The sequence below is a fragment of the Pseudonaja textilis genome, chromosome 13 (genome assembly GCF_049901715.1).
Source record: "Pseudonaja textilis isolate UNSWEBS1 chromosome 13, rPseTex1.2, whole genome shotgun sequence".
Lineage (NCBI taxonomy): Eukaryota > Metazoa > Chordata > Lepidosauria > Squamata > Elapidae > Pseudonaja > Pseudonaja textilis.
Window position 1 is genome coordinate 16,129,307 of NC_142002.1, and position 12,769 is coordinate 16,142,075.

Genomic DNA, 12,769 nt, shown 5'->3' on the forward strand with positions numbered 1-12,769 from the left:
TCTCCCCAGTCAACAACAAGTCATCCACATACTGAATCAACACGATCCCTTTCCCTTTCTCAAAAGACACTAACTTTTCTTCCAAAGCCTGTCCAAACAACAAAGGGCTCTCAGTATAGCCCTGGGGAAGTACTGTCCACCTTAACTGCTGTTTTCTCCCAGTCTCAGGATCATTCCATTCAAATGCAAACAGGTCTCTACTTCCCTCCTCGAGGGGGCATGCCCAGAAGGCATCCTTCAGATCTATCACAGTCTTTGGGAGGAATTCGTCCCAAGATAGTATAGGGATCAGGAGATCCTCCTCAAATCATTAACTAATCATCCTTATTCCCTTCCCAGTATCCCACAGCTGGATACCAAACACAGGCAACAAATCTCTCCCCCGCAAATTCACTCCAGAATCAGGAATATACAACACTTCAGCTTCAGTCACCACTTCATTCATTTCCAGTCTAATTTGTTCAAACATACTCACATCCTGCGATTTTCCACTCACCCCAACTACTTTTATCACTTTCCTTGATCTATGTGCACCTTCTACCAGGTCACACACAGAAGTCCGGCTTGTGCCGGTGTCTATCAGGAACAGCCGCTCCTGACGGTTAGGACCCACTAAAATGTTTACCAATGGCTCCCCGCAGGTCCTCTTAAAGGAGCCAGAACAGCCCTAATCATCATACAATGCATAACTCCGCTCTTCTTGGTTGGTAGGACACTCGCGCGCAAAGTGACCTTCCTTCCCACACCTGAAGCAACTCCTATCCATTCCAGGCTGTCTCATTCCCATGCCTCTTCCTCTGGAACCTCTTCCTCTACCTCGAAAACCTCCCTGATTGTATCCCCAAAAATTCTCTCTTCTTTCTCCAATTGGACCCTTCCCAAAATTCCCACTTTTCTTTACTTCGCTCTTTGTTGCAGCCTGTACAGCTGCAACCATCATTTGTGATTTCTGTCTGGGTTTTTTACAGTGTCTCTGTTCACAAAAACTTGTTGGGCTGCTTTCAGGAGATCAACCATTCCCACAGCTCCCCAATTATCCATTTTCTGAATTTTCTATGGGGAATTTTTGATCTCCTGCCACTGCCCCTTGTTGCCCATTCACTCTTTCATTCCACACACTCCAGGCTGAGGTCTGGATGAGATTCCGCTCCTCAGGAGTAAATAGATGTCCCAAAATGTACATCAGCTCCTGATAAGTGTAATCATTCGGACCCAACCATAGCTCTAACTGTTCAGCCACCTCATGAGCATTTTCATGAAGCTTTGGAAGAGTCTTCTTCAATTCTCGCAACTCGGCTAGTTTTATGGGGACAGCCACAAAGACTGTCACCGGATTGCCTGCAGCATTGATCCCATTAGGGATTTCCCTAAGAGGAAATGCATCCACTTCAGGTTTTGGCTGAAGGGAAAATTTTGAACATCTCTTCTCAACTGTTCCACTTCTTTTCTCAGCCACGGATAAGGCGGCTGAGGAGGGGGTTGTGGCGCCGGCAATGGCGGGGCCGCTGGAACATTGTTCAAGTTAGGATTTGAGGGTGGCGGACTCTGAAGCCAATCATCCATCTCGCTTTCATTGCCCTCCTGTTGCAAATTTCACATGCAATTTGGGTGGTCATTTTGTGTTGGAGAATATAGTCTCGCAATTGGGTCATCCAATAGGTACTGGTTTCCCCCTCAGGACTCCAGTGATATGGAAATTTAGGATCAATCAGAGGATATTTTGGCCATCTATCTCGACAAAGATAAATCATGTTTTTCTTTTCGAGACGTCTGGTGAATTCCTTCAGATTCGGGGAGAACCACTGCTTAAGTAGTTGTCCCAGGGGCGAATCTACCGGAATAGGTTTTCTGCCATTGTCAAATCTTCCCTGTCCCAGACAGGCTTCTTCCAGGTCTCCAAGACCCTCACTTTGTCCCTTTCCCATCTCTATTCTTTCAGGCTCCCAGAGCCTTGACTCACCAGTCCCAGTCCTCCAGCAAGCGCTGGATTCTCCCAGAGAGTTTAAGGACCTCTTTCTTCCAGTCTCATAGTCCCGATCCTCCAGCAGGCGCTGGATTCCCCCAGGGAGTTTAAGGATCTTTCTCTTTTGGGCTACAAATGAAAGGAACAAAGTTTACCTGATCTGATCACTCCTGGACTCTCCGCAGTCAAAGGATGTGTGGGCGTCCCCAACTCAGATCGATTTCACAAACTCTCAGCCGGCATTTCGTCTCAGTTCTTTTTCCAAGGACCGTCTGGATTCAAAGTCACCTCGGGAGTCTGACCGAATTCGGGGAGAGGTGCCTCTCAATGGGAGGTTGTGGCCACTCTCTTACCTGGTCCCCGCTTTCCAGTCGACCACCGTCGAGGATCCCGGACGAGCCCCCAAATTGTGAGATTGTGGCTAAAGAAAAACCACCAGGATTCAAAGTTGATCCAAGGAAAAAGGCTTTATTGGATATACATCTGCAGATGGGTTCCACCCTTGGCAGCTGGGAGGAACCAAAAGCATAGCTTTCGCTCTACTTTTATACTCTAAAACTACACACACACACACACACACACACACACAGTATACAAATGGCTTGATTTACAATACATCTTTCAGGATACAAGTTACATTTTATTATCTTTTTGGTACCCAGCACATAACAAACACTTTCTTACCCGGTATCTGGCATTTCAAAGACATTCCAAAAAGTGTGATAATTCCCAGCGCTTCAAAGGCCTATGCCTGGTACTGCACTCCCTTACTCCAAGGACATAATCTATCTTTCAACATGAGATTTGAGTCATAAAAAGGACACTTTCTCACAATGGCATAAGAAGTTGTAAAGTTAGACACAACTCATTTCAACAACCATCTTGCTTAGTATAGTAAAAAGTCCTCTCCCCGTTGTGGTTTTAAGTCAAGAGCCTCTTGTATTTTGTGCATTTGGATGTCAGATGATGCATGGAAAATAACCAAAACCCAGATTATGCAGCTTTGGGATACACCGGCCTCTGTTTAGAATTATGAACTCAGATAACTTTCACAAACGTTATATATATTTAAAGCTGCTTTTGAAACGGCTATTGCAGCCAAACAGGCTCAAACCAGTTTGTCAGAGAGCAAAAATCAGGGTTATACATTTATTCTAGGAAATCCCCGAGCTCTCCAGATGAAAAGAATCTGCCAACAGATTAAAAAGGAACTGGGCCCTAACGAAGTCAATCAACTGCAGCGATTCCACCATATTTTTTTTCTGGAACAACATCCGAGATGTCTATGGAGATTCTCAGTCACATCCAGGTCATGGTTCTTCCAAAGATGTTTCTTTTCTTTTTTTCCCAAGAGGCAAGTGGACTTTCTGGTTAAGAATAGAATAGATATAGAATAAAATATAGAACAGGATAGGACAGAAATGAATAGAATATCATTAATGGGTTAGGATAAAACAGAATAGCAATGGATAGAAATGAACGGAATAGAATAGATAGGATGGAAATGAATAGAATATAATTAATAAGATAGGATAAAATAGAAATGAATGGAATAGAATATAGAATAGAAAATAGAGAATAGAATATTGAAATGATAGAATAGAAAATAGAATTAGGAATAGAATAGAGTAACAGCTGGAAGGGACCTTTGGAGGTCTTCTAGTCCAACCCACTGCTCAAGCAAGACACACTATATCAATTCAGACAAACAGATATCCAGTCTCTTCTTAAAAACCTCCAGTGATGGAGCACTGAGGGAAGTCATTCGAATTGCTCTCCCTGTCAGAAAATTTCTCTTTAGTTCTGGGTTGCTTCTGTCTCCTTGGATGAGTTTCCAACGTTTTCTTTGAAGGCGTTTTGCTTCTCGTCCAAGAAGCTTCTTCAGCTCCGGCTGGACGGTGGGGAAGAAGCTGAAGAAGCTCCTTGGATGAGAAGCGAAACGCCTTCAAAGAAAACCCAGAAAGTCCACTTGCCTCAAAGCAAAAAGAAAGAAAGAAAGCACCTTTGGGACACACACCCGGGATCTTTTCCCTCCATTGGCCCGTACCAACTGCTGCAACCCCCTTTCGGGTCTTCCAGCGCGATCCGCACCCCCCTTCCCACGTTCCCCCCCTTGTTGATAGCCGAGCAGCGTTTCTCAGAAATCAGCCTCGCCTTCCCAGCAGCGAGAAAACGAAAGTGGAAGCCGCCTCGGGCAGAAGTGCGCGTGCGTTGGAAAGTCCCGAACCGCTTGAGCAGACGTCGGCGGGAAGCCTCGTGCCTAGCTACCAGTGACGACACGGCCCGTTCGATTTTTTGATTGGACCAGACACAGATTCTTTCCCCCGCTTTTTTTTTCAGGCGTAGTTCCCCAGCTCCGCAAGTCACTTTGCTGTTGTGGGCTGAGGTGCGCGGACGGTTCTTGTGCGGCTGCAATAAAAGCAACGCCAACCAACAACGACAACGATGGCTTTCAAAGAGCTTTTCCTCTGGTGCGTCGTATTGGTGTGGGTCTCCGTTCCCACGGAAGCCACGGAAAGTAAGAGCCTCTTTTCTGCTTCTCGCAATTGCGAATTTCGGCGCTCCGGCCGCTGGTTCTCCTGTCCTGTCTCCTTTCTGACCCGGGTTAGAAACGGGTGACTTGAGAAGTTGCTGTGCTTAAGATGGGTTCCCCCCCCCCGCGCCCCCTTTCTATTGTTGGTTGCATTTCTTCAGGAGCTTCTAGCCCAGCCCGTGGGTGGGTGGGATGGGGGTGAGAAGGAGAGAAGGGTCTGGACCCCGAAACTCGCAGGGACTTTGCGGAGTTGAAGGTGGGTTTGCCTCTCCTGGGTCTGTCCCGGGTTAGCCCAGAGGTTTGCGGGAAGACAGAACTTGGAACCATAAGGAGATCGGCGCAGACTTCTTACTTCTCTTTCTGTGGCCTTGTATAATCTTACTTCGGTTATATCTTGCTTTTATTATTATTTTTTTCACCAATAATCTAGGAAATTAAATTTGCCTTTCCCGAGACTGTCCCGGGTTAGCACAGCAGATTGCCGGAAGACGGGGGTTATAATGTTGAGATCAGATGAGACTTCTTACCTCCCTTTCTGTAGCCTTGTATAATCTTATTTACGGATAAATCACCTTTAATTATTTTTTAAACAAATAATCTAGGAAATTAAATTTGCTCTCCTGGGTCTGCCCTGGGTTAGCTCGGTGGTTTGCAGGAAGATGGGTGTTGTAGTCTTAAGGAGTTGAGCAGAGGCTTCTTCCTTCCCTTTCTGTGGCCTGGTATAATCTTATTTCTGCCTTTATTATTCTTACAAATAATCTAGGAAGTCAAAAGAAACCTTTGACTCCCTTGTAATGCCTGTGCCGGGGGAACAGATCTGGTTGGAAGAATAATAAGAATTGAATTGAATTCCGTTTTTTAAAATTCCTATTTCTGTTGATTGTATAAGGAAATGGGAGGGGTTCTCTTTGTTTATTCTCCAATGTTTATTGCGTTTTAAAACTGCCTAAACTTCACAAGATGGCCTTAAACTATTCCAAAACAATAAAAATCTATTTTTCCCCAGCAGTTCTGATGGGTGTGGATCACGGAAGCCTGTGATGGCTGCCATCTTGTTGTCTTTTGTTCTAAACTTCACTTGGTTTTCTTCGCTTGGCTATGTTTTTGATTTAGTTGTGGGGCTCAGTGCCCGAAATGCAGAAGGGAAGAAGGGAAAGACTTGAGTAGCAAGTAGTTGCTTTGATTTGAAAGGGACCTTGATGTGCTGGAAAGAGGTTTTCTGATATGGTGCATCTCGTAAAATAAAATAGCCATGACATCTTCTTCTAGCTTCGCAGGAGTTGCTAGATTTAGGAAAGTAGAGGAAAACTTAAGAATCTGAGAAATTAATAGTGAAAAGAAGCTTGGGCTGTCAATTTTTGACACTTGACGAACGTATTTTTTTCCTTTTGCTTTAAATATATTTATTTATAATTTATTTATATTTATTTATTTAATAAATACTATATTTATTTATTATTTTTACAAAGGACTCAAGGTGATGAACATATCCCACACGCTTTCTTCCTCCCCACCACAACGACAACCTTGTGAGGGGGTATGAGCTGTGACCCTTTGGCCCTGGTCCAAAAATCACTCAACTGTCTTTCATGCCTAAGGCGGGACTAGAACTCCCTGTCCCCTGCCCAAAGTCATCCAGCTGGCTTTCATAGCTGAGACCGAAACTCGAACTCAAGACCTCCTGCTTTCTATCCTAGAAATAGAAAAAGCAGAAGAACAAAACACAAAGATAATTGTGATGGATACGTTGTCAATGAAAACAACAACAATAATGCTTTCAAAAGAGCTTTTAAAAGTGTGAAAATAAAAAAAAAGGAAGAAACATTTTGTTTGTTCTAAAAAAATCATTGTTTTGTTTTTTTTTTAAACTCGGGAACTTTATAATATGTGTGGGTTTCAAGTTACAGAGTTTCCTCAGCCAACATGCTGATCGAGAAATTCTGGGAGTTGAAGTCCACACATTTTAAAAGTTGCCACATTGGAAAAAAAAAAATTGCCCTAAAATGTCCTTTGCACTTTTATTTATTCTTTGTCCTCCCAGAATTGGAGGTGGGGATGAGATTTACAACACATCTCTCACACAACCTTTGTGATCACCATTACAATGATGGCAGGGTGGCTTTGATTTAAATCACCATTTAAATCACTAGTAAAAAGGCTTGATTTAAATCAACTTGATTTAAATCAGGCTTGTCCAACCTGCGGCCCAAGGGCCGCATGCGGCCCAGGTCACCTTGTAATGCGGCCCAGTGCCCACCCCAACCTTCGTGCCAGAGCCAGCGAGGAGGAGGAGGAGAAGCAGGCGCGAGGCAGGGTGAGGCGAGCGCCAGGCCAAGCAGCAACAGAAAAAGCAGGCGCCGTCAGAGCGCCACCTCCTGCTGTTGCCACCACCGCCATCGCTGCCGCTTCTGCCCCCGCCGCTTCTGCCCCTGCCGTCGCTGCCGCTTCTGCCCCCGCTGCCTCCGCTTCTGCCCCCGCCACCGCTGCTGCCTCTGCCCCCGCCGCCACTGCCCCCGCCGCTGCTTCTGCCCCCGCCACTGCTGCTGCTTCTGCCTTCCAGTCCTGCCTCATCCAGCCGGGCCATTTGCAGGAGGAGAGGTAGGCGCAGGCGGGCGAGCTTTCTCCCCCGCAAAATTTGGCCAGAAAATAAACCGTGATAAAAAAACCGTGATAAAAAAACTGTGATAAAAAATAAGTAATTTTTAATAAATAATTAATAATAAAAACATCTCACTAACTTCATTTCCAAATAAATTTAATATGTTAACTATGTTTTCTATGGTTTTTTTTGATGATCAGGTATCGTTACTGTTATTTTATTTTATGTGCGGCCCAAACCAAATTTTCATCTTCTAATGTGGCCCAGGGAAGGTGAAAGGTTGGACACCCCTGATTTAAATCATAATTTTTAAAGAGCAACCATCCTGCAGCAGCTCCTCTGAGCTGCGGTTGACTCAGCGACAGTCTCAATATTGCAGGATATACAGCCTCGTGCTACAGAACTAAGCTCCATTTCATGCCGAATAAACTAAATTATGAATATATCTTAAATAGAAAACTATCTTTGGATAGATTTTTACCCCAAAAGCATTTTATTAAAATTAATTTGATAAAAATAAAAACTATATATATATATTTTTAAAAAATAGATTTTTATCCACCCTGCATGATCTTAATTCCCAGCCTGCTTCTGATTCACTTAACGACCATAATAAAAATGGTAATAAAAATTGGGTCTGGTCATGTGATAATTTGATTAAGGACTGCATGGCTTAGCAACCACAATTATGGTTGTATGTTGAGGGCCACCTATACCGAGCCAGGAGAATCCTGCTTGTGGCCAAAGGATGCATTTGGGAACTCACGTCTTGGCTTTTTTCTTTTCTTTTTTAAAAAGTCCCCCTTTATCTTTTCTAAAGAGGTGGCCCAGTTATTGTGCATTGCTTGCCTGAAGCTACCTGGGTAGATCAGCTGTTGGAAATCATGTTCTCTCCGGAAGCAGCATCGGAGGACCAAATCTATTGGTTGGAAACTCATCAAGGAAAGTGCCAGCTTTGGAAGCCATATTGAGATCCGATGCTTCCATGCTGCCACAAGCCTGAGAAAGTGAGAGAAGGAAGGTTTCAGTTGAGTAGCTCTGAGTAGACCAAATAAAATTCTTTCGTTAGTTCAAGGTCATTGAGTATGGCGCAGGATGAAATAAGGATCTTACTTTAGGATGGATCGTGATGGGGCCATGTGATGTGATGACGGCCAAGCGGGGGATGGATTTGTAGTCTTAAATATTGCAAGGAAGCCCGAAAACGTTCAGATTTGGGATTCCACAGATGTGCCAGTTTACTGTCCAAATAAAGGTACCTTTGAGATAATGTTTGTCTCGGAGTTATGGATTGGAATGGAGGTTGGCTGGAACGCTGACAGAGAAGCAACCTGGAATGAAGGAGAAACTTTCTAAGAGTGAGGACAATTAACCAGTGGAATGGCTTGACTTCAGAGGTTATGGGTGCTCCACCATTGGAGTTTTTAAGAAGAGACCGGACAGCCATTTGTCTGTGATGGTCTAGGATCTCCTGCTTGAGCAGAGGGCTGGACTAGAAGACCTCCAAGGTCCCTTCCAGCTCATTCATTTCTGAATTACAAAAATTCTTATCTCAAGGCCCTCTGGGCATGGTGGAGTCAATAGGGGCCAGATGACCGGGATTTACAACAACATCTCTTATTTTTTTTTTCTTTTTCCCCTGCTCAACCTTTAGAGGTTCCTAAAGTGCAAGTCTATTCCCGCCACCCTGAATCCATCGGCAAGGAGAACACCTTGCACTGCTTTGTGGAGGGTTTCCACCCTCCCAAGATCAACGTTACTCTTCTGAAGAACAACGTTGAAATTCCCGGCGTCCAGCGGTCCGACCTCTCTTTCAAGGAAGATTGGACCTTCCAGCTTCTGGCTCACGTTTCGGTGGTTCCCAATGGAAAAGATGAATATTTGTGCAGAGTGGAACACCAGGCGTTCCGCGAACCCCAGATTGTGAAATGGGGTAACTACTTTGACTTGACTTTCTCTTCCGTTTCTTTTTTTTTTCCCCTCCCCCTTCCTTCCTTTACTTCCTGAAACAGGAATAGTGTCAGCTTTGGACGCCATGGCTTATTTTTTCAGCCTTTGATAGTTGAGCAGACGTAAAACAGGCAATGCAGGAGCTACTTCTATTTTATTGTCATGGGGTATAATAATAGAGCTCTGCAGGTGATAAATGCGTATTTCCCTGTTCTGTATCTTAGAATTTCAGTAGACATGTTTCTTTAAAAAAAGGAAATACAATAAGTTCGTTAAGTCTGATTGTTTTTATTATTATGGATTAAACTTTTATACTGCCCAATTCCCAACCATTCTTATAAACATCATGAAAAGGAATCTGTTATTGTGGATCGATGTGCTACTGCTGGATTCTGTTCTTCCCTACGTCACTTTTTTTTCCTTTAAGACGATTTTTCTTGAGGTTCCTCTGAAAAAGGCTAACTCATTTTTTAAAAAAAGCCTTGATAGAAAATGCTGCCAGAAAGGTTGTTTTTAACAATTTAAGACAAAAAAATAAAAAGTTAGGAGGTGAATTTCATGTTGAGCGTGCAAAACAGAAGCAAAATATTAGCTTAGAATCTGCAGGCCCCCAATGATTTGATATGTATTTCAAGAAATACGTGCTGAAAGTTTATTTTCTTTGTGTTCCACAGAACAGAACTACTAATCCAGTAATCTCCAGCAAACAAGGTAAGAGATGGCCGTTTCAGGAAAAACATACTTCACGGGAAACACGGAAGTGTGTGCATTATTTTAATGGGTCGTATTATTACTCAGGCAGTAAAATATCAGCTTGCTGTCACAAAAGACAAAGCAGTAAGGAAACGAAACTAGAGAACCAACATGTTTAAGCAGTTTTCACCAGGAAAGAGACCTGTAAAAAGAAGAAGAAAGCTGATGTTTCAGACCAGTGTTACTCGAAGTCCACACATCTTAAAGGGGCCGAGTTTAACTCCCAGAATTCCCCTGCTGGAATACATGTATAGGTGTGCATGTGTGTGCAGAATCCATATGATACACTGTGAAAAAGCATAGAACACGACAACCAAAATAATCATAATTAATATCTCTTCTGTACTTTAAAGCGGAGCTGCCTTCATTACCTGCTTATCAAAAAGTCCTTTTTACCCACTGTAGGTAAAACACAGTCCCTGCTGTGATTGGGTTATGGGTTCATGTGTCCAAAAAGATTAAAACGTGGCAACTAGACCAACCTTAGTTAATCTGAGATGTTTTGCTTCTCATCTAGGAAGCTTCATCAGTCATGTGTCCTTACTCAAAGAAAAACCAACTTTATTCAATTTTGGATAATTTAGCCAGGTTTGGGGAGCAGAAGAGTTGAAAACACCTTGCACAATCTTTTGGTGATCCTTACAAGAGCCCTGAACAACTCTTGCAATAGTTTTAAAAGTACTTTCCCTATGTTTGCATGTTTTTATATTTTCAATATAGCCCTGTTAAGAGAGACTCAAACACAGGTACAAAAATCAATTTATTTGATTTTCCGATCCAGTCTATAGTGTATTGTACCACATTTCTTGTTTTTTTAATGTAAAAATAATCTTTCCCCTCCCCCCAGATTTGATGAATTATACTTTACTATTTCTGCTGATGCGGTTTATGAATGACTTCGAAAACTATTTCTGCTTATCGCTGACTGAAGATCTCCCATTTCAACTTTTTAAGGCAATGCATTTTCAGGAATGGATCAAAGATGGACATCGCGTGTTTCTATAAATCAGGATTTGAGGCCTCATGATTTTTTAAAAAGTTTTCTATATTTAGAGTCATAGTCCATATGGAGTCATCACCATAAATATAGAGTCACAGTCTTATAGAGTCTACTCTGAGGGAGGGAGGGATTTCCTAAATATGGCTGATCAATCAATCTGTTTGAAAAGTATTACTTTCGCTTTATTGCTATGTTAAATCTTTTAGGAGTTAAGAGTATTTTCTTTTGTTATTGCAGAGATAAGAATGGAAGAATGGAATTTTCTAAAAATGATAAAGTTTCCTTTTATAAACTGCTACCTGATAGATTAGCTCAGTCTTACCCAACATATATGCTCCTCCACTAATGTATGCATACCTTCAATAAAAGTTGTTTAACAATGTTTTCTTCGGAAGTTCTTTGTGGCTTTGAGTGATTGAGTGAAACCCCTCAAAAGTAGTTTACAATAAAATATTAGGCTACATAGTAATAACAATAGCACATAGACTTATTGTGATGACCCAGGGTGGGATACAAAATAAACACAGTCGCAAAAAAACAGGTAAAGCCCCTTTTATTCCTTCACTTTGCTTCCAAGCTCTGAATATCCTTGACTGGAGACAAAAAACTCCCACATGAGCATTTACAAGAAGGAGGAAATTGTCAGTCCCTTGATATATGTGATGTACGTGCCTATTTCCTCAGATTCAGAATAATGTCAGCTGGTGCTCCGTTCAAAATCCAAGAAAGAAATACTTAGACTCTTGTAATTAGAGAAAAGATATCTTTTACTGGAAGTGGTAGCAATAAGAGAATTGTGAATCTGAGGAAATAGGCACGTACATCACATATATCAAGGGATTGAAATGTTCCCACCCCCAATAGTTCAAACGGTTCTTCCAGTGAAAAGTTGTGAACCTCATCATGTGGACATCTCCAGGTGGTGATGATTAGTTGACCGTGGCTTACTCAGATAAAGGTTTGCAGTTGCGCAGAGAAGAGAAAGCTAAGCAAGAAATAGAAACCCTCCCCAGTTCACACAATGTTAGTAACACCTCCAGCTCACTTCCCATACTTTTCCCTCTTCCACCCCCCGCTACTCATGACAGCCAGAAAGAAGCAAAGCAAAGGAAGAAGATCATGAAGGCTGACAGAAATGCCGTTTAAACTAAAAATGCCTATAAGTTACAAAGGGGTTAAAAAAACAGCATAAACCAGGCAAGATAAGGACTTGAAGACTCCACAGATATCAGAACACAGACTGGGAAGGATGCCAGACTGACAGAGGAACAATAAACGAGATATTTCCACGCTTTGTTTCCAGCTCTCGCACGTACGCAGGTCTGTTCTCTTATTCAGTTGTCACAGCTGCAGCCCATGAAGAGGATCAAGGGCCTCTCCTCCCTGCGTGCCCTAGGATGGATAGGGGATGGGCCTGGGTCCTCCTCTGACTGCCCAGCCAGCCTCTGCCCTTCCCCAGCCTCCTCCACAACCTCCAGAGCCACACTTCTACTCCCTGTGGGCTGTTCCTCCTCTCCCTCAGAGTCCGTCTCCACCAGGGGCATGACGCTTACATCCCCTTCATGGTGCTTTACAGCCCTCTAAGCGGTTTACAGAATCAATCTCTTTCCTCCAACAATCTGGGTCCTCATTTTACCGACCTCGGAAGGATGGAAGGCCGAGTCAACCTGGAGCTCCTCAGGATAGAACTCCTGGCTATAGGCAGAGTTAGCCTGCAATACTGTATTCTAACCACTGCGCCTCCATGGCTCTTAAGCAATAAGTTAAAACAATATTCAGTTTTTAAAAACCATTAATGAGATGGGAAAAGTGGGGGAGGGGGAAAAAGCCAACATAAGCTACATGAGATCTGGCCAACATTCTCAGCTAAATTTAGCATGCTGTATATGTTTAGTCCTTCAGCGGCTGGTGAAATAAGTTGCACCGACAATAATTCAGCAATGATATTTCTCAAGAATTGCATTGTATGAG

General features: G+C 43.0%; 1 protein-coding gene across 1 annotated transcript; it reads left to right on the top strand.

Annotated features, from left to right (window-relative positions):
* Nucleotides 1–4,200: 4,200 nt before the first annotated feature.
* Nucleotides 4,201–11,180, top strand: B2M (beta-2-microglobulin). Its single transcript, XM_026709657.2, has 4 exons — nt 4,201–4,481; nt 8,750–9,028; nt 9,720–9,756; nt 10,646–11,180. The coding sequence occupies exons 1-3, from the start codon at nt 4,409–4,411 to the stop codon at nt 9,731–9,733; spliced, it is 366 nt and encodes a 121-aa protein (XP_026565442.1). The 5' UTR covers nt 4,201–4,408; the 3' UTR covers nt 9,734–9,756; nt 10,646–11,180.
* Nucleotides 11,181–12,769: the final 1,589 nt, after the last annotated feature.